Source organism: Chaetomium fimeti (assembly GCF_033439085.1).
Source record: "Chaetomium fimeti strain CBS 168.71 chromosome Unknown B0H64scaffold_5, whole genome shotgun sequence".
Classification (NCBI taxonomy): Eukaryota; Fungi; Ascomycota; class Sordariomycetes; order Sordariales; family Chaetomiaceae; genus Chaetomium; species Chaetomium fimeti.
The window spans coordinates 2,579,210-2,597,555 of record NW_026944333.1 but is presented as its reverse complement, the minus strand read 5'-3'; the positions used below and the strand labels follow the sequence as shown (position 1 = coordinate 2,597,555).

General features: G+C 58.2%; 5 protein-coding genes across 5 annotated transcripts; 3 read left to right on the top strand and 2 right to left on the bottom strand.

The window, feature by feature from the left end:
- Positions 1–265: 265 nt before the first annotated feature.
- Positions 266–2,110, top strand: B0H64DRAFT_375428 (transcription-silencing protein Clr2-domain-containing protein; the record flags this gene model as incomplete). The annotated part of the gene is made up of 3 exons (XM_062802416.1): positions 266–461; positions 518–855; positions 911–2,110. 3 exons carry the CDS (start codon positions 266–268, stop codon positions 2,108–2,110), a joined length of 1,734 nt encoding a protein of 577 aa, XP_062658179.1.
- A 3,223-nt stretch (positions 2,111–5,333) lies between these two features.
- Positions 5,334–7,277, bottom strand: B0H64DRAFT_463642 (uncharacterized protein). The gene is made up of 3 exons (XM_062807610.1): positions 6,710–7,277; positions 6,037–6,594; positions 5,334–5,975 (listed from the first exon to the last, which is right to left on the bottom strand). Exons 1-3 carry the CDS (start codon positions 6,895–6,897, stop codon positions 5,735–5,737), a joined length of 987 nt encoding a protein of 328 aa, XP_062658178.1. The 5' UTR covers positions 6,898–7,277; the 3' UTR covers positions 5,334–5,734.
- Positions 7,278–10,258: 2,981 nt separating this feature from the next.
- Positions 10,259–11,505, bottom strand: B0H64DRAFT_192120 (uncharacterized protein). The gene has a single exon (XM_062799099.1). It carries the CDS (start codon positions 11,238–11,240, stop codon positions 10,548–10,550), a length of 693 nt encoding a protein of 230 aa, XP_062658177.1. The 5' UTR covers positions 11,241–11,505; the 3' UTR covers positions 10,259–10,547.
- Positions 11,506–12,416, top strand: B0H64DRAFT_192079 (uncharacterized protein). The gene has a single exon (XM_062799097.1). It carries the CDS (start codon positions 11,771–11,773, stop codon positions 12,380–12,382), a length of 612 nt encoding a protein of 203 aa, XP_062658176.1. The 5' UTR covers positions 11,506–11,770; the 3' UTR covers positions 12,383–12,416.
- A 573-nt stretch (positions 12,417–12,989) lies between these two features.
- B0H64DRAFT_192092 (uncharacterized protein) lies at positions 12,990–17,466 on the top strand. The gene is made up of 2 exons (XM_062799098.1): positions 12,990–13,759; positions 13,850–17,466. The coding sequence occupies exons 1-2, from the start codon at positions 13,342–13,344 to the stop codon at positions 17,068–17,070; spliced, it is 3,639 nt and encodes a 1,212-aa protein (XP_062658175.1). The 5' UTR covers positions 12,990–13,341; the 3' UTR covers positions 17,071–17,466.
- The last annotated feature ends 880 nt before the right edge of the window (positions 17,467–18,346 follow it).

Genomic DNA, 18,346 nt, shown 5'->3' with positions numbered 1-18,346 from the left:
GTTTAGGTCGAACGGCAAGCTCAATAGATACCATCCTTACCCGTCAAACCCCGACAGTGTGGATTTGCTCAGAGCCAATTTGCACGAAAGAGCAACTGCCTGCACAAACCATTCCTTCCACTTGAACTTTTGAACCAACACGGACGGGCAACTCCACAACCCCACGTGAATTTCACGTGCATCCACGTGATAATCATCCCATCCGCTTCTGGTCAAGGTACGGCACGACAACTTGGGGACAATTCGAGTCCTTCCAGCTGCAGTCATGGCCAGCACAACGGCACAACAAGATGCCAGCGACTATTGGCCAATACATATTGCACGTAGCGATGGCCAAGCATACCCAAATCTCGACCACAGCTCCCTAAACCCTAGTGAGGACCAAGATGTAACACAACTCGAGCGGTGGGAGGTCATCGTCGCCGGTCATCTTCAGAACCAGATTGCACCCAAGGACGATAGTATGTTTCCCGGTTGCAAACTATTTGGATGGAACGACTCTAACCGGACTACCTAGAGAAACAATATGTGCTCGCGGGATTCCCCAAGGGCTACGAGCTACGATGTGCAGTGAGGAAGGACGGCGGCAGGGACTACTACCTGTACGGGCACCCGGCAGGTCCGAAGGCCAACTATCGCACTCCTGGCGAGTTTGCTTTGCATGCCCTGTGGCTGGTCAGCGACTCGGCCGACAACAGCCAGTGTCCCTGCGACCTATGTCCGAAATACCTTGAGAAGGCCAAACCGGAGAGGGAAAGGAGCCAAGCACCCGTCATTCCGCCTTTGGCCCCAGCCGCGGCCGCCGCTCCTGGGCCAGCAATGGCAGCACAACTCTCCGCTGCTGCGCAAAAGCCGGTGCCAATTCAGCAGCCGCCCCCCCCAGCAGCAGCAGCCTCCTCAGCAACAACAGCCGCAGCCCCATCCCCAACAGCAGCAGCAGGGGCAGCAGCAACCACAACCGCAGCCGCAGGTCCCGCCTCCGCCTCCGGGGACTACCAGCTGGACCAACGTTTTCCGCGTGGGCGAGCTAGTTTGGTACAAACATACAGCCTGGCGGCTAGGTGTAGTCATCGCCATCACCCCCAAGCCCGGGATACCTATCCGCCCAGGCACATCCGACTCCAGCTACCACTTTACCCTAGCCCCCCTCGGTCACACACTACTCGAGCAAGCAAGTCTGATAAAAGACTGCCAATCCATGCGACCCTTCCTCACCTTTAGCGTGCCCAATGCGGGCATGGAGGAGCTCAAGGACAAGGCGTTCGATACGGTCAACTGGCAAGCCATGACGGGCCGCCTCTCCCAAGAGCCCGACCCCACGAAGCGGGAGATCAATCGGCAGGTCCTCGGCCTCGAAGCCTCCAAGATGGGAGCGCGCGCTATCAACGACGCCTTCTCCACCTTCGACCTGCTCGCCCAAGGCACCACGCCCGACCGCACCCTCCACGTGCAGCACTACGGCGGCATCTACCTCGGCGCCGAGATGATCCGCATCGGAGACCCCGTCCGCGTTATCAACACCCCATCCGCCACAACGCCCGCCGCCGGCCCCGCGCAGCCAGACCTCCCACCGGACGCAAACCTCGTCATGCTCATCACCGAAATCCAAGTCCTCACCCCGACCTCCCCGCCCGGCGCGCGCGCCACCCTCCAATTCAAAGGCAACCTCTACCGCACGATCCAACTCTCCCCAGCCCACCCCGCACCACCGGGCACCGTGCCCCCCGCAGCCGAAGCCTCACTCGGCGCGGCCTTCGCGGAGGAGCTCGCGACGCGCAACGCGATCGGCAAGGACAAGGACAACAAGGGCGGCGGCGGGGGCGGGGGCGCGCGGTGGAGCTGGGTGCAGGTGGCGGCGCAGGTGCTGCGCGGCGAGCAAGACGTGCAGGGCCGCTTCTACGTGACGGAGAAGCTCATGAGCGTCATCGACCCGGCCCGCCTGCAGGCCTGGGTCCAGCGCGGCATGCTCGAGGAGGCCCCCGCCTACCTGAACAACCGCGGGCACAGCGGGGGCGGGCAGTACGTCGGCCGGCGGCCGGGCCGCAAGGCCACGCTGGGCCAGGCGGTGGGCGTGGAGTTTCGCGTGCCGGGGGGGTTGGTTGAGAATTAGGGACTCTAGGGGGGGGGGGGGGGGTGACATAGTAGGACTCTGGGGGATGACATAGTAGGTCTCTGGGGGGTGGAAGGGGGAGAGAGGGTGTGTGTTGCTTGTGATGATGAGCGTTGGTCGAGCGAGGTTTGGTCGCTTCCATGTTTTGTTGCTTTCGTCGGGAAGATAGACCGATTCGCGACTTCAAAAATGAGCAAAGGGAGATCATGATTCACATGTTTGTTTGGGCTGGGGTCATTGAACTGGGACAGAACTATCTAGTAGTATATTGTAGATATCTCATATTGTAATCTTGAAGCTTGTAAATGTAGTTTGATAACGAGGCGCGACCGGTTATTTGTTGCAATTTTAGAATTGAGTCAAGGAGCGACGTTGGTGTTTCCTTTCTCTATCCCTCTGCTAGATGGCCTTACTCTTGGCGGGTACTTTTGCCTGTCGCCTTTGACGCTGCGCGAAACGCGGTGTAAATTTCGAACCTTGTCTTGATCGTTGAAAGTCGATTTCAAAACGAAGCCATCGTCACGGTAAGTTTAAACTAAGTGGGGACATCCCACTCCGTTTCGGACCTCCGTTTTTCGTAATAAAAACCCACGGACTCGGCGTCAGCAGCGCCCCTCTCCGAAGGTTTTCGGCATCCGCTAACAAACCTGGGTTCTTGGGGAGACGAAACACGCCGTTGCAGCGTTCATCCTAACCAGCACAAAACCAAGCAGACCACGCAGTGGAGTGACTCCACCAGCCTCCCAGACAGCTGGGTCGGCTCACCGGCTGGGAAGAGGCGGTGAGACTGAGCGGATGCTGTGCAACGGCACGGTACCGACAGCACAGATATTCGTTCCAGAATTACCGACAGGTCGGGAAGGGAACGAAGGAGGAGGGGGGGGGGTTGTTCACGAGTCAGTGAGAAGAGGCGAGATCTGATGACGGCAATGATTGGAGCCGCAGAATATTATCCGACCGATCTGCACCGTCAGAGAAGGTCCGGATGTGGCTGCTTTCCGGTCCACTGGGCTTGTTCAGCTGCCAGCCCACTGAAGCCCAGCGCTGGCCGAGGCGTGGGGGCTTCATCATTCGGTCCCATCATGTGAGCTCGGCCTGGCTCCCGAGAGCAGCCATGGCGTTTTCGGGGAGTGGAAGGAGGCTTTCCGCCAGCGGAGCGAGGTTTCAACACATAAATTATCCGAACCAACATCGGGAACTGACGTCGATGAACTAGCCTTGGAGTGGCAAAGATCAAGCAATTTTTTCCAGTGGGACAATTCGGAACGTCGCAGCTCTCTCGCACGGGCGGTTGGTTGTCAATGCGTCACAGAAGCACAGGCCGAGAAGGGGTGTGGTGTTGGTTTCGCAGTCGGGAGTTGGGACGGGACTTCCATGGTTTGACACGGGCACTGTCCGCGAAGCAAATCATCTTCTCAGCCATTTTGCGCGCGCCCGGGCCGACCCTTGCTCTGCCCAAGCCGCGCTGAGCCCGTGGCTCGGCAGCCCGATCATGCACACCCAAAAGCTCCTTTCCGCAATCTGTCCCAAGCAGCCGGTTTCTGTGTGTGTGTGTGTGTGTGTGTGTGTGTGTGTGTGCGCACCGTCATCCATCCAATCCAGGCCAGCCCGAGTGCCAAAATCTCACCTCTTCTCCCGGCTGAAAGAAAGGCCCGACTCTGGCTCGCCCACCGACATGTTCGCTCACCAAATGCCGAAATTGATTGCAGTCAGCAGGGCACCCCCTTCTGACGAGCGAGTTGGCGCTTGTTAGTTGGCTGAGTGGAGTCAAGTGCAGCAGAACATATCCGCGGACGGGGGGTTTCCTTGGTTGTTACCAGTCCGTCGGTAACCCAACCCGCCGGTCTGAGCACAGGAATTGATCGCCGAGAAGAAAAAGCCATAGAAACTTTTTTTCCCGCGAGCATCCGAGACACCGAGAGCTCGCGTCATCTCTCACCTGGCTCCTATCAGTAGGAATCAGCCGGTTCCCGAGGTAGTGGGTGGGTGGCGGTTCGTGTAACTGCTATGTAATCTATGTACTGTCCATTGGCACGGGGACGCGAGTTTGGCGAGTCTGGTCAGCAGCACCCGAGGTAACGCGAACCGGCAAGGACTTCACATCGTGGCGAATCCACCGCCACCTCCTCCCCCTCAAGAGGCACCAAGAGAGAAGGAGCACAAAACAAACCCTGCCGACCGGTGAGCCCAACATGCGATGACCCCCATCCGGCATCCGCCCGGGCTGTCGGTTCCCATCGCCTTGCGCCAACGGGGGGGCTAGGCCATGGCCGCCCGTCCCGCCAGAAAGGAAAGGGAGGGTTGGAAAAGCAAAAGGCTACCGAAGGCCCTATGTGATGCCGTCTCTCGGCGGAGCCAGCCGGCCAAAGGGGCCTCGCCCAGTGGCTCGAATTCCGCGGCCGGATACATGCGCATGCAGAGAGCTAGTTACTGCCGTTACCCCGAGGGTGAAACAGGACTGCCACTGCTCTGCCACGCCCGCTCTGTGTTTCCACACTTTGGTGACTGTGCAATGTCAAAATATGTCAAATGGGTCCAAGTGCAGTTGGGGGCCGGTTTGCCTTCTCTCTTGGGACGCCATGTGATTCGCTGCCGGCTACCGGGAGAAGATTGGGTTTTTGTGGTTCGTGCGACGCGGCTCCCGTCCGATCGGCTTGGGGAGGGAATCGAGTCGGGCAGCAGGAAAGGGGCACAGCAAACGCCTCACTCGCGCCGCCCCGTCCGATTGACTGCCTCGGATGCGCAAGAGCGGGAATTTCTTCCGCCAAGTAACCTGCCTTTTTTACGATATCTGGGAATCTCGGGTTGATGACGGGAAAAAAGTGTGATCATTCATCCAAGGGTTGTTTGTTGACCGAGCCAAAAAATAGAAAAGGAAACGGGTGCGAATGTAGAACACTGAGAACCAAAGGAGTCCCAAGTTATCTGTCTCTGCCTTCCTCCATGCCCTCCGCCTCCTTCGATTTTCCTGTCCGCTCTGGCGTGTCGTTGGTACCGTCTTCGAACCCCCCGTGAAAGCCCCCTCCAGAGCCCGAAGACATGGCCGTGCTGCCATTTCTCCCACACATCCTCTTTCGCCGCGTCCCAGCGCGCATGTGGCCCGTCCCAACTTCCCATATCTACCGCTTTCCTCCGTAGTCTGATAGTACCCCTATGCTCCGGCCGGCTGGGGATGAAGGGTATGAAAAGGGGTGGTTGTCTAGATGCAATCGGGTCGTGGTCGCATATACTCGAATGTGCTGGGAAGGTATGTATAGGTGTGGAATCGAATTTCCCGTCGCGGCAGCAAGAGGAGACTCTTTCGTAAATCGTTTTGTTCGTGGTGCCCCCTATCTGTCCGTAGAATAAGGGGCGGTGCGTGAGGGCGAGGTAGGCGCGATTGGTTCAGGAACGAAAGGAAAAGTCAACCGCTGGCCGCGTGAGACGACACACGTCTCCAGGAATGCTTTAGAGGGGAAAATCCGGATAAATGTTTCGCGACGAAATGAGGCCCATGCTCGCTGAGAAGAGATGGTGGTTGAATGCATTAGAGGAATAATGCAGAGTTAAGAAAATAAACGCTTGATCGCCCGCACCACGTTCAACCGACCTCTCCATCATAACATTGCCTTCGCCTGGCTAATGTCATTTGAGCTTCAGGCCCTCCAGCTTCACCTGTATGCTCTTTAGGATTTCGGGATCGGGTTCCGGCTCCACTTTCCTTGGAGTGAGCCTGTCGCACTGGGTGTGACTGCATTTGACGCAGACGGGTTCGTCCGTGGGCGGCGTGGAGAAGATGTGTTTGCAGCTAGCACATTGGTAATGCCCAATCCTCGCACTTGGGGCGTCGCCAGGATAGCCGTACGGGTACTTGTCCTTCTTAGGGCTGTATGGGGTGTTAGCGAGCGAGCTTCATTAAAACGGCGCGCGGAAAGACTGGAACTTACGGGTCCCGGGGGCAATCGGTGCAACGCGTGTGCTGGCATCCTTCGCAAGTCTTGGTGCCAGCGAGCAGCTTTTCGCACCCGCAGCAAGTTCTCCGGATACGTTGTCGGGGTTTCCTGTAGTAGAGGTCCTGGCCTCCTGTCTTGGCCGGTCGCTTGAGGACGATCTTCTTCGGGGTCGGGTCCCAGTCTGGGATGATGGGCGCCTTCTCGGCCCGCTCCTTGATGATGGCTGCTCGCTTCTTGCGGCTCTCCTCCTTCTCGGCCTCGGTGCGCTTCGGGGGGATACGCGGGCACTGCTTGCAGCGAGGGTGCGTACAGTTGGGGCATTCCCTGCCCACGCCGAACGAGGTGCTGCAGAGATGGCACTTCCTGTGCACCCGCATCCTGATGGGCTTCTCCACGCGGAGGGCATGACCCTCCGTCTTGTGCCACTCGCTAGGCGGCAATTCCAAACCGTACAGTTCGCCGAGCTTCTTCGCCCGCTCCGCGAAGATTTGAGACCTCGGGACCTTGGTGGCTTCCACAGCTGCGGGAACCTCTGCCACTGGCGCGGTTTGGCTACAGCAACATGTTAGTATTCGGGGCCAATGCATGGTGGAAAGATGATCCCCGTCATCGAGGCGCCCAACGCGCCCGATAAAACAAGAACAAAGGAGCAACGAGTCGAGCATACCTCGTGGAAGCCACGGCGGGGGCGCTGGTCGGTTCGGGTTTCGCGGCGGCGACGGACATGCGGCGAGACGACGGGTCGGTGGCCTTCTTCAAAACCGTCTTCATCCTCGACAGGACCTTCTTCCCGAACCCCTTCTTCTCCTCCTTCTCCCTAACGGCCGACGGCCCTCCCTGCGCTGGCGAACTCATTTTTGGCGATGTTGCTGCTGTCGAGATGATTCAATGGGTGTTGTGTGTGTGTTAGAGGAGCATCGGGATGTAGATATCGCACGACTGGCCAATAGCGTCGACAAGGTCGTAGTAAAAGAAAAAAAAAAGAACCAGGCTGATCGAGATGTTCACTCTCAGAACCTAGGCTCTCAGTCTGCAATTCACCCCGAATTGAATTGCAGTGAGGTCGGAAGTTTGTGTGTTGTGGTGGGCCCGGGTGCAAGCAAGAACCCCAAGCGGCGGCCGTGCACTGTGGCTGCTGCAGGAGTCTATTCGTCGTTGAGATCAAGGTACACTTTGAGTCCGCGTCAGTAATGGGCGGAGTGTCGGGGGCAATTGTCGATCCCTGATGGCGCTGAGGTGGCCTCGAGTCGGTCGGCGATGGAGAGGTTGTTTGGCGGAGGTCACCACAAACTCCGGAGGAAGGGGAAAAGAAGTAGCCAAAGCCCCGGAAGTAATGGAAGCGCCGTTGTGAGCGGGAAGGAGGGAGGAGAAGAGAGCGGAGAAGGAAGACAGATTCGGTGTGGTGCGGTGCCAGAGGCTAGCAAGGATAACTGGGGTATTGTTGCGCTCCAGCAGGCCCACGGCGGAAACGAGGGAGGGATGCAGCACGCTAGCGGTGGCATCGACAGGATTTGGTAAGGTCCACGCCAATTGCGGGAACGGGGGACGCCAGCGAGTCGCAGCGAACAGTCAAGCGCAATTCAAAGGCCCAGACGAACCAGACAAACCGGACGAACTGGCCACCTAGAAGGCGTCACGCACCGCTAATCAATAACTAGCGCGTGCGGCAAACCTGCTCGGGGGCTGATGTCTGTAGGTAGCGGAGGTTGTCGAGCCCAACGCCTCCTAGTTGCACGCCAATGCAGAGGGCGTGAGACGCTGGCTGGCTGGGTGCTCCGGTTGTGCTCAGCGAGTGGTGCGGGCGAGTTGAGGGGTTCCCCCGGGAGCTCAAAACGACTTTGCCACTGCTGGTCCCGAGGCGGCGGGAAGGACGGGGGTAAGAAAACGGAGAGGGCTCGGTTGCAATTTTGAAGCTGGGGTTTGTGTATGAAATTACGAAAGTATGGTAACCAAGTGTAACGGTGGGGTATGAAGAGACAAGGAACCACGGGAACACGAGGGGCTGACCACGTTACCAAGCTTTGTACCGTAACCCCGTGTTTTGGAACTTGGGTATATTTAACGGAGAATTTCCGCTCTCTTCCGCGCAGTGTGCAAAACGCGTCGCAAACGGCGGGCGTGCTCCGTTTTTCTCGAACACGGTGACACGTCGTCACATCCCAGGAGTTCGGGCGGGTGTGCAACTCCACCTGTTCTGTGAACCAGGAACAACGGGACCAGTCACTTCGCTTGCCTTTCCCTTGGAAGCGGTGCGCTTGCGGGGCGGGGACCCTTGCTCGTCTTGCCCAGCCGAAAGGTCCAAATGGGAAAATCGCCCGACTTACCCAGAATTTTCAGAGTGGGGGCTCCGGGAACCCACCAGTCACGGCTGCCGGCGGTCCCTTCCCGCTAACAAGGGTTGAGTGCACCATTTCCATCCTCTGACATGGCGAGCATGGGCACTCGGCGCTGCAGGCATCTCTGCTTCGGGGATACCGCAGCACATCTCGCCGTTTCGATCATGATCTTTGAACCGGAGATCGGGACACCACACCCAACCCAACCCAACCCGTTGACCTTCCCTGTGTCCTTCGGCACTTCTCGATCCCACGCCGAGATGCGGGCGGCAATAGTTAACTGTTACAGATTCCATAGGGAGACTGCCACACTGCCGACGCCTCGATCAACGGACCGGACCGGCAGCGCCGCTCGCCGGAAGCAGACCGCGCTTAATAGCGAGCGAGTCATGGAAGCTTGGAAGCATGGAAGCATCGACGCATGGCGACAAAAACGTCACCGGCAACCTGCCATCATTCGGGAGGCAAACTGGCAATTTCTGTTGCTCACCTCCTCACCAACACATCGACCCGCGTTGGGTCCTGCAGCTGCCATACCATCCAGTGGCTGCAGAGTAACGTTGGCGGATGCACCAGCCTAATCCAGCAACTCGTTGATCGAGAGCGTCTCCTGCCCAAACACAGTCGCACGGGATGAGTGGTCTCAGCAGTTCGTCTTGTCGAAGAATGTCGATCAACCGCAACGCCGAACTTTCCCGTCATCAACTCGGCCTTCCATCTCAGCAAGCCGATTGGCCCCGTCACAACGTCTTTTGAATTGCCGGATAAAGCTCAAACCAAACCGGGGCACCTTCTCCATTTCCCCCCAGTCCCCTGCGTGATTTACAGTGTCGTCCTCGACCAAGTTGGTTCGTTGACGATGCAGCCAACGGCAGCGGCGGACAGCTCGGCAGAAAAGCGACGGGGAGAATTCAGCGCCGACGTGTCCTCGTCCTGGCCCCTTGCCAACCCGCTCACACCAGCGCCACCCACACGGGAACGCCCGTCTTGACCAAAGGTTCCGGCGCCACCATAATGCAGCGGCGTGAGTGAATGCGTGCCAGCAACCTCCACTCCACAGTACACAGGCACAGCTTGGCCGTTAAGCAGAACCCACTTTCAAATCTCGTCCGAGTGGAGGAGGTTGTGAAAACGGGTTGTTGTCCGACTAGGCCCGCCGGTTGGCATCCGATTGCTCACCTGGAGTGGATTTCTGCGCTTGAATATGTGCAAGGAAGCCTTCCAATGCCGTTGACGATACAGGGTCTGTTATGACCAGGTCGGAAATCAGGGGGGCTCGCAGACGCTCGTGCGATGCCGTCCCGAAAAAACGGACGACGGGCGGGAGTGTCCGCCGACTAAACGTCACTTCGCTCGCACCATCCGGTCGGGAACGTCGCTCCACATCCCGTTGAGGTGAAGTTGAAGCTCGTTCATCAGGGACGTTGAGTGTGCGAACTCGTTGAAAAGTCAGTTGTGTTTTGGCGAACCGCAGCTCTGTACACCCTTGTCTTTGTTTTTCTGCGTCGCCTTTTGCTGTCCTGCAACCCCAATTGTGGCGGCCATTCATGTGCTTTTGGTTCCAGACTGTCGGATCCAGGCGGATGTGCATTTCAGCCGGTCCCCGTCTTTCTGCCGCTCCGCTCAGCCGGCCCGCCACGAGAAAAAGGGATGCACGGCGTCAGTTCGCCCTCCGCCATACGGAGCACAATTACCACGTCGCGGCTGAGGATTCGAGGACCAAACATCAGGCCATTAGTTTTTCCCCAAGATTAGCCCAACTCCTTGAGGTATACAAGTACATACCCCAGTCCCGGCCTGACTAGCCCCACGTCAAGTTGACCGATAGCGAGGAAATATTGGACCCCAACGCGGGTTGATGCAGCGTTTCCCCAGCGACTCTCGGGCCGCCGAATCCTTGGGCATCATCTCGCCTCCTGACGGGACCGCCGGATGCCAGAACCTTTTCCCCGCCAAGAGGTGCAGCTTGGCCACAGGTGTATGGCTGCAACTCTCCTGCATCTCTCCACACACCGGGCTAGAACAGCTGGTCTGGTAGAGCAGCTCGAGTGACCGGCCCAAAACCACCGGCGTTCCGTTTCCGGCTTCTTGTTGGTTGCGATTATTTGTCTCATACGTCGGGTGCATACCGCCGTTTATTCTGCGGGATTTCCTACACCACATAGTCGATCAAAATCCTGTGGGAGATTTTCTCGGTTTCCAAGCACGGCATGTGGGCATCAAACAGTTTGAGGCCAAGCGGGGCCAACGACGTCGGATTCGAGACGTTGTTCCACGATTGCCCGTCTCCACACTGCCCGACGCGAGCAGCGGGACGCACAGGCCATGCGTTGATCCTGAGACGCACATCATCCGATGGCGGCATGTTCGGATGCTTTTTTTTTCAACGGTAGAGCGGGCAAAATTCAAGTTTGGTACGAGACACACATGGGGGGAGAACCCCTTCCCACCCGCCCATGTCGCAGGTGACACCACAACCGCCATGTTCAACGTTGAGATATATCTGCGTTGAAAGTGACCAGATTCTGCACACGAAAACAGGGCATTTGCGCCGGCGAAAGGCCGCACCGCGAGACCTGCGAAGCGATGCAACCTCCACCAATAAAAGATGCTTGCATTATGCCGGACCCTGCTTCCCCGCCCCTTGTCCCTTCTCTCAACAAACCCTTCCCTTATCAAAAAGCGGTTAACGCTTGATGTGATGGCACCGCCGCGTGTGTGTGCTGTCGGTCTGCAAAAGAGTCTTCCTTCCCCTTCCCTGTGCTGGCATGCCCTGTCATGGCTTGACAGCGCAATCTCCAAGATCTTCATGTGGGGTCCTCGGCAGTGCCCGCCCGCTTCCGCCCTTCCCCCCAGCCCCATATTTGGTCGGTCGAAACGTTGAAGAGAGGTTGTGTCTGGGCCTGATGTCTCGGAACATTCGTCGGACAAGAGAACGAAACCCACACGGTATCCCCGGACCCCGGAGACGCTGCCTCTGCGTGCTTAACCCGGGCTGAACCCACTCGTTACAACGTCATTGGCAGTAACGTTGCAGACTTCATGACTCTGTCGACACCAACCTTGTGCGGGCATGTCTCGAATGCCATATCAACCTCCTGTGTACGAAATACACAGTAGGATGCCTAAACACGGCCCACACATTTTCGGCGATGGCCCCGGGAGATGTGATTGGAGTGACTCCTGAGATCACCGACTAGGAGGCCTGCTAGCTTTCTTTCCCTCTCCAGGGAACCTTTCCACTTTCCCTCGCTCTTCTCCCCAGGTCGAGTTTACTTGTACAGAAACCAGGTGTCGAGGCAAGTAGAGCTCCCTTTCTATTTTCGATTTCTTCTTACTCCTCGTGTTCTACTTCTTTCCCTTCTTCAGACTACTGCCACAACAACGGTGGAATGTTGCGAAAGGGTGTCAAGTTGGACAGGTCCACGTCTTGCTTTGGAGCGGGGCGAAGGTGGGAGGGGTTGACAGCCCGGAGGAGTCATCAAGTTTCAGTGGGATGTCTCTGTTGGTTGAGGTATGCGATACCCAACGCCCGCTGGCCACCCGGAACACACCATACTCGAGATTTGTGCGTCCTGAACGGCGTCTGCCTTTCAACCTTCCGAGCGTGCTCACCAAAAACGGTCGGTACTCTCCGGCTCTTAGTCGCACGCGAGGGCAGACATCCACGGAGATTGCGGAGGGGGAGTTACAACGAAAGGATCAGGATGGTCGAGTGGAGAGGCACGGATGGAAGTTCACCCCGGGGAGAGCAGGTTCCTGAATCCAGGCTTCGAAATGAAAGCTTATGGGAATGGGCTGGGCATGGAGGTGCCTTGTTTTGGTCTTGTCGCCGCGATTTCAGTCGGAGCAATCTCACAGGAAGAGGATCGGGATCACCAGCTGCGAGATTGTCGGTTATCTCCCCGAGGCGAGCCAGGGCACGAGTGTTTCCGAATCCCGGATGCGTCAATGCAGCGGCGGGCTGCGGCGACTTGTTCTGGGCCGAGCGGGGCCGTTCGTGAACGGGTTTGAGAAGGCCGTGGTGGTTGACGGGGGTTTGCCCTTTTTCCATCAAGCGCAGAAACTTCCATCAGCCTATCCAGGGATCTTTGGGAAGAACCCACACTTCTCGGTTCGTGATCCGAGGGACCCATTTTCCCCGTTCGGCTTGGGGCCGAGGCTTTTGAAACAATGTCTCAGCCCCGCGGCCGCGCCCGGTTTGTTCCCGGCGCGTTTGGCGCATTGTGTTCAAGAAACGGGCGTTTTTCAAGGATGAGTTTGAGCCACGGCCGCCGTTTTCGACGAGTCCCGAAGACACCACCTCGACCACCTCGGGAGTTACCTCGCAATCCATACAGGCGGGAACTTCCACGATTGCTGCTAGGACGAGTGTACGCAAAGCCGAAGCTTTGTCTCGCCCGAAGTTGAGAAATAGCGGGTAGAATTAGCTTCTTCGGACGATCCCGTTCTTGCGTAATTGTTCATGTCCACAACCGACGGGAGATGGCGTTGTTCGATTGTTGTTTCCAGGAGCCGCCCCGAGATTGGCGTGATTGCCGGCGTAATTGCCAAGAAATGCAACCCCCGGGCTGACAGCGCTCTGAACCCGAACCCGAACCCCCACAGAATCCTCGGCCACGTGCAGACGAGCAGTGAATTTGTGGTCGACGCGAAAAAACTGAGCGCACACCTGAATGGAAACACCCGACGTCACTTTACAACCTGGTACTTGCCCCGAGGTCTAGAGGTCCCGCTTCCAACCCACCGCAGCGCAATAGGCAATAGGCACGATCGATACAGTAGAACGACTTCAGCAGCGAGTGAACGCGTCCGATTCCAACAATCAACACGTCTAGCCTGGTCCACCCTCGGCCCAAGACTGACGAACTTGCCTTGACGTTATTTACCAAATTTATCACGACTGTGCCAATCGAGCTGCACAGCCGACCACTCGCGTCCCGGTGCTCAAGCAGGAACCTTTATGCAACCAGGGCTGATCGAAACTCCAAACCACGACATCGCAGCAATATCCACAAGTCTTACCTCCCCAACCACTGCTCAACATGGCCCCGGTCGCTCCCTCACAGGCTCGTCAGACGCTCGCTCCCCGCTGCGCGCCCGAAGCACGTCTTCGGATGCCCAGCGATCTGGTGGAGCAGTGTCTGACAACGACCTCGACGTTGGTCACCTCAGCCAGTCCCTTGGCTGGTTGAGCGTCACCGAGGTCAAGTCCACTGCGGCTACCCCAGCCACTGTCGCTGTCGCTGGTCAACGCATTTTCGAGTACGAAAATGCGGCAGTCTGCACGTCACCCCGCGACAGCGCGCGCCCCGCTCTAGGCTTCAAGGTCATCCATAGCTCGCAGTCTGCCGGCGTCCAGCTGACCGATTTCCCCAACGGTTCGTTTTACTCTTGCCACTGGCCCCGTGTTCACCCACGCCGTCAAACCTGAAGCTACTGCAGCGGGCCACTGACACGATCCGCTGCAGAGATCTTGACTCAAATCCTGTCCCACCTGCACCCCGACTCGCACGGCGCCGTGGCCCTGGTCTCGAAGCGCTTCTACGCCCTCGTCACCACTCCATACGCATGGCGGGCCGCCTTCCTGCGTTACTTCGCGGGACAGGACTCCGTGGCGGGCCACACCAAGGCCGACCAGCAGGCTAAAGAGGAGGCCGAGTCGTCGGATGTCATTCGATCCGAGGTCCGCTACTTCACGAGGCTCACCCCCCTGGCCTCCTGGCGCAGCGAGTATCTCCTCCGCACGCGCCTCCTGCGGAGCGTGGTGCGCGGGAAGCCCGGCAGCGTTGGGTCTTCGGCTCGTTCCAGCCAATCCGGGAAGAAGGCCACAGCTGTCCTGACTTACAACTCGAAACTCCCGTGGATGGTGAGCCATGTTCACGCCGACTTTACCGGCGGGAAGAAGGGCCCGAGAGTGATCCATGGGACGCGCGATCTTGGTATAGCCACCGTCGGCGATCCCACCACGGGAAGGATTGAGAAATGGGGCTTGGATGACCCTTTCGCTTTCCAGCAGCTTGACGAGGTCTTTCCGAACCTCGAGTTCTTTGGTGTCGGCGAAGGTCCGGCTGCTGTGCCCAACGTCATGGACGTGAGCCAGCCCTATGGCTTCGCCGGAGGCGAGGGGTTCCCCGGTGGCCGCATGTACTACAAGGCAACTGGCCAACTACGGGGACACTACATTGGCCACGACCACGGCATGGTTGAGATGGCGCCAGAGGTCCCGAAAATCCCGGGCATGGTTGATGCGGTCAGCTGTGTCTGGATCGCCAAGTCGTCTGGTGTGACGTCGACAACGCAATCTATGGTTGGCATCCTCGCCGGATCTACACTCGGCGTTGTGACGAGTTATGCTCTGGGTCATGAATCGACAGGCCCTCGCTTCGGTGATGGGGATATGACCGCCCGCTGGGTGCTCAGCCCTGGCGTGCCCATCATTGCCATCAAGGTTGATGACCAGTACAGCCTGCGGCGAAAGGCTCTAGGCCGTGTCTGGGCTGTCGCACTGAATGCACTAGGCGAGGTCTACTACCTCACCGAACCACCGAGCCCCCCTTTTCATAAGGGCAAGGCTGAGGATGCCGTCAAGGATGCTTGGCATGCCGGCCGAACCGCGCATTGGGAACTGATCGAGTCGACCCGGCGTACCGCAAGGCCTGATGAGTTTGACAAGAACGCGGTGATAGGCACATATTCCCCAAGATCCTCTGCCCATGCGATGAACCTGAGCAGAGGACAGGTCGTGGCCGAGGCTAGGGAGATTGAAAAGTACTTCAAGCACACACCCGCGCACTTCAGAAAGGTGTGCCAGGGCTGGGACATGCTGCGTAAGCTCGAGGTCGACTTCTCTGCCGGCAGTGATAATGGCGGCGGAGAATCCATTTTTGTTATCACCTGCGGCAGTGAAGAGGCCGAGCCCGCCTCTATCCGCAGATTTGTCAAGTGCGGCGGCTCAGCAAAGTCCAGCCCATCTGGGGCGTTGACTCCGATTGCCCCGCCCGCGGCCCCTCGTCAGTCAATCTTCGGAGGTGAAGCCGAGGCTGAGGTATCCAAAACAACCCTTCAAGTTGACAGCAACACGAATGGGGTGTCACCGTTGGCCTCCGGGTCAAGCACACCTCGGCTTGGATCTATCCCAGGAAAGGTCGAGGCCGAAGAATGGCGGCCCACTGAATTCGTGTTCAAGCACAACAAGGCCATGGAGATCACCGCGAGCGCAGTGGACACGTCCACTTTTGCCTTGATGACAGACTTCGAGGATCCTCTGCTATCGGGGTCGTCGGGGTCAAATACGCCCGGTACTCCCACCTCCAAGCATGCCACCGGCGAAATTCCCGGCCGACGCGCGCGCCTACTGGCGGTCGGAACCAACACCGGCTCCGTCATCGTGTGGAACATGCGTGACACAACCTCACCTGTCGTGAACCCTGTGAGGGTCATCCAAACTGAGTCACCCGAGGTCACCGCCCTCGCAGTCTCGGCTCTGTACCTCGTCCATGGGGGCAGCGACAGTCTCGTCCAGGCGTGGGACCCGCTCGCCTCGTCCCTCGAGCCTATCCGCACCCTCAACGCGAAATCATCAGGCCGCATCCCGCGGCACATCCTCCACGCCAACCCAGCGCTGCAGCATGCTAACTACTTCGCCGTGCGCGCCATCGTCCTCGACCCCAACGCCACCATCCTCCGCGGCGTCCTCGCCTTCGGCACCTTCGTCCGCTTCTGGACCTACAGCTCCACGGCCCAGGGATCCGGCCGGAAGCGCCGCCTCCGCCACTCGGACATCCACGGCCGCCTCACCAACCGCCGCAACAACGGCACCGTGTCCAGCTACATCGCCGCCGAGGAGGCCGAGCTGCGCCACGAGCGCGAGCACCGCTCGCGCGAGGTCGACCGCCTCCGCAAGCGCTTCGGCGTCGGCCTCGCCGAGCTGACCGAGGAAGAGGCCCTGCAGTACGCCACCATGGTCTCGGCCGAGTCCTTCGCCGTCGACGAGATGCGCCGCAACACCAGCGCCAGCGACACCGCGGGCGAGACGGCCAGCTCCGTGGGCAGCAGTGCAATAATGGATGCCGCCTTTGTTACGCCCGAGCCGAGCGTCAGTAACGGGGCCGGGCCGAGCGCGGTCAATTTGCCCGTTTTGAGGGAGGAGGTGCCGGCAGCGGCAGCAGCAGCAGCAGCGGATGGGGACGGCGAGGATGACTATGAGGCGCAGATTCAAAGGGCCATTCGGCTGTCGCTTCTGGAGGGTGTTGGCAACGACAACATGTCCCCGTCGCAGTCGCCGTCGCAGTCCCCGTCGCAGTCATGGGACGGTGGGCCCGCGTGGAGCGAGTATGAGGTCAAAGTCCAGGTGAAGAGTGCCAAGGGGAAGGGGAAAGGGAAGGGACAGGGCAGGTCGGCGGACGCGTCGCCGTCTGATGCCGCGGGTCCGGGCGCGGGCGTGTCTGGCTCGGGCGCGTCGGGGTATGCTGCCGCCGGGACCGGGGCTGAGGCTGGGGTTGCTGCTGATGTTGGGGTTGATGCTGATGATGACCTGGCGCTTGCGCTGCGGTTGAGCCTGGAGGAGGAGGAGGCGAGGTTGAGGAGGGTGAAGGAGCAGGAGGAGGGCGCCGTGGTGGATGTGGGTGGGGATGGGGATGAATACCCGCCGCTGGAGGTTAAGGGGAAGGGGAAGGGAAAGTGGGCTTGAGATTGGTTGAGGTCGAAGTGCGGTTGGCTGAGGTGTGTTGGTGTATGTGTTCTTTGTGGACTGTATTCTTTTCATGCCCTGTCGATGGCTTAGCCGTCTGTTATGGGCCTGCGCTTTGAGTGTTTTTTTGAGATGGAACAGTGGTTTTAAGCTAGCAAGTCGTCGTCTATTTCGCGGGTGGAATTATTATATAGCCGCTTGCATATTGTCTGCTCTCAAATTTCCTACCATGGTGAACTGGAACACCGGCAAGACGAAGTGACCCCGAGAGGTTCGTGAGCGCACGACTGGCTTCTGCTTTCGTCTGAACCCATGAACGAACCCTTCCCTTACTAGGTAGATATCAGTCGCTCGTTTGTGTGTTCGTTTCCCAAGGCATCCCGCCAACAACGCTGGTGATACTTGTCTTCAAAGCATGGGAATACTTCGCGGTTTGAGCGCTGTACATGTTGATTAGAACCCAGGCGGATCCCCGTAGCATCCCGGCCGGGTTCATCCCAAAGAACCAAGAATATGTATGGCCCCTTCACCACATCTTAGCCACGGCTGCCCATGTTGGGTTAACAGATGGGATGGGCACATAGGCCAAACCACGACGAACTGGAGAAAAGGGAGGACACACCGGTAGATAGTTGAAAAGACGGAGGGGGTGGTCGGGAGAATAGTACTGAGAATAACGTTAGGGCGGCACTATGCTGATTCATGATCAGCTAGCTGGTGCGTGCTGAATTTGCAACCTTCTGCGACCATCAGCGAAGATAACCCAGACCATATATACCCCTCCCGCAATGTCAGGCTCCGGAGCAAAGCGCTCCATTAGCGATATCTAGAATTATGCACACAAAGGCCTTCGAAAAAAAGGACGAGCAACCGATGGTTGGTATATTGAGGGGTGAGTTTGTCAAAAGGCAATGACTATCTAGCGTTATATACCCTATGCCACGTTCCTTTCGCATATGTACACTCGACCCAAATAGAAAGGGAGTGCCCAAAGCATAACAAACTTGAATATCCTCCCCTCGTTAGGAGATATATAGCCGCCTCCCGCGTAGTATTTCGGGTATCGCAACTAACTGCTCCTTACACATCCGCCAACACACACAAACCAGGCAGTCTCAGCCACTGCCTTCAACCACGAGACCATGGCGATTAAAAGCAAAACTAATAAAACAAACTAACAGCGCTCAACCAAAAAAGCAAAAACAAAAACAAACCGAACCGAGCCGCACTGAACCGAACCAAACGTGCTGCTTTTTCTCGCACATACAGAGAGTAG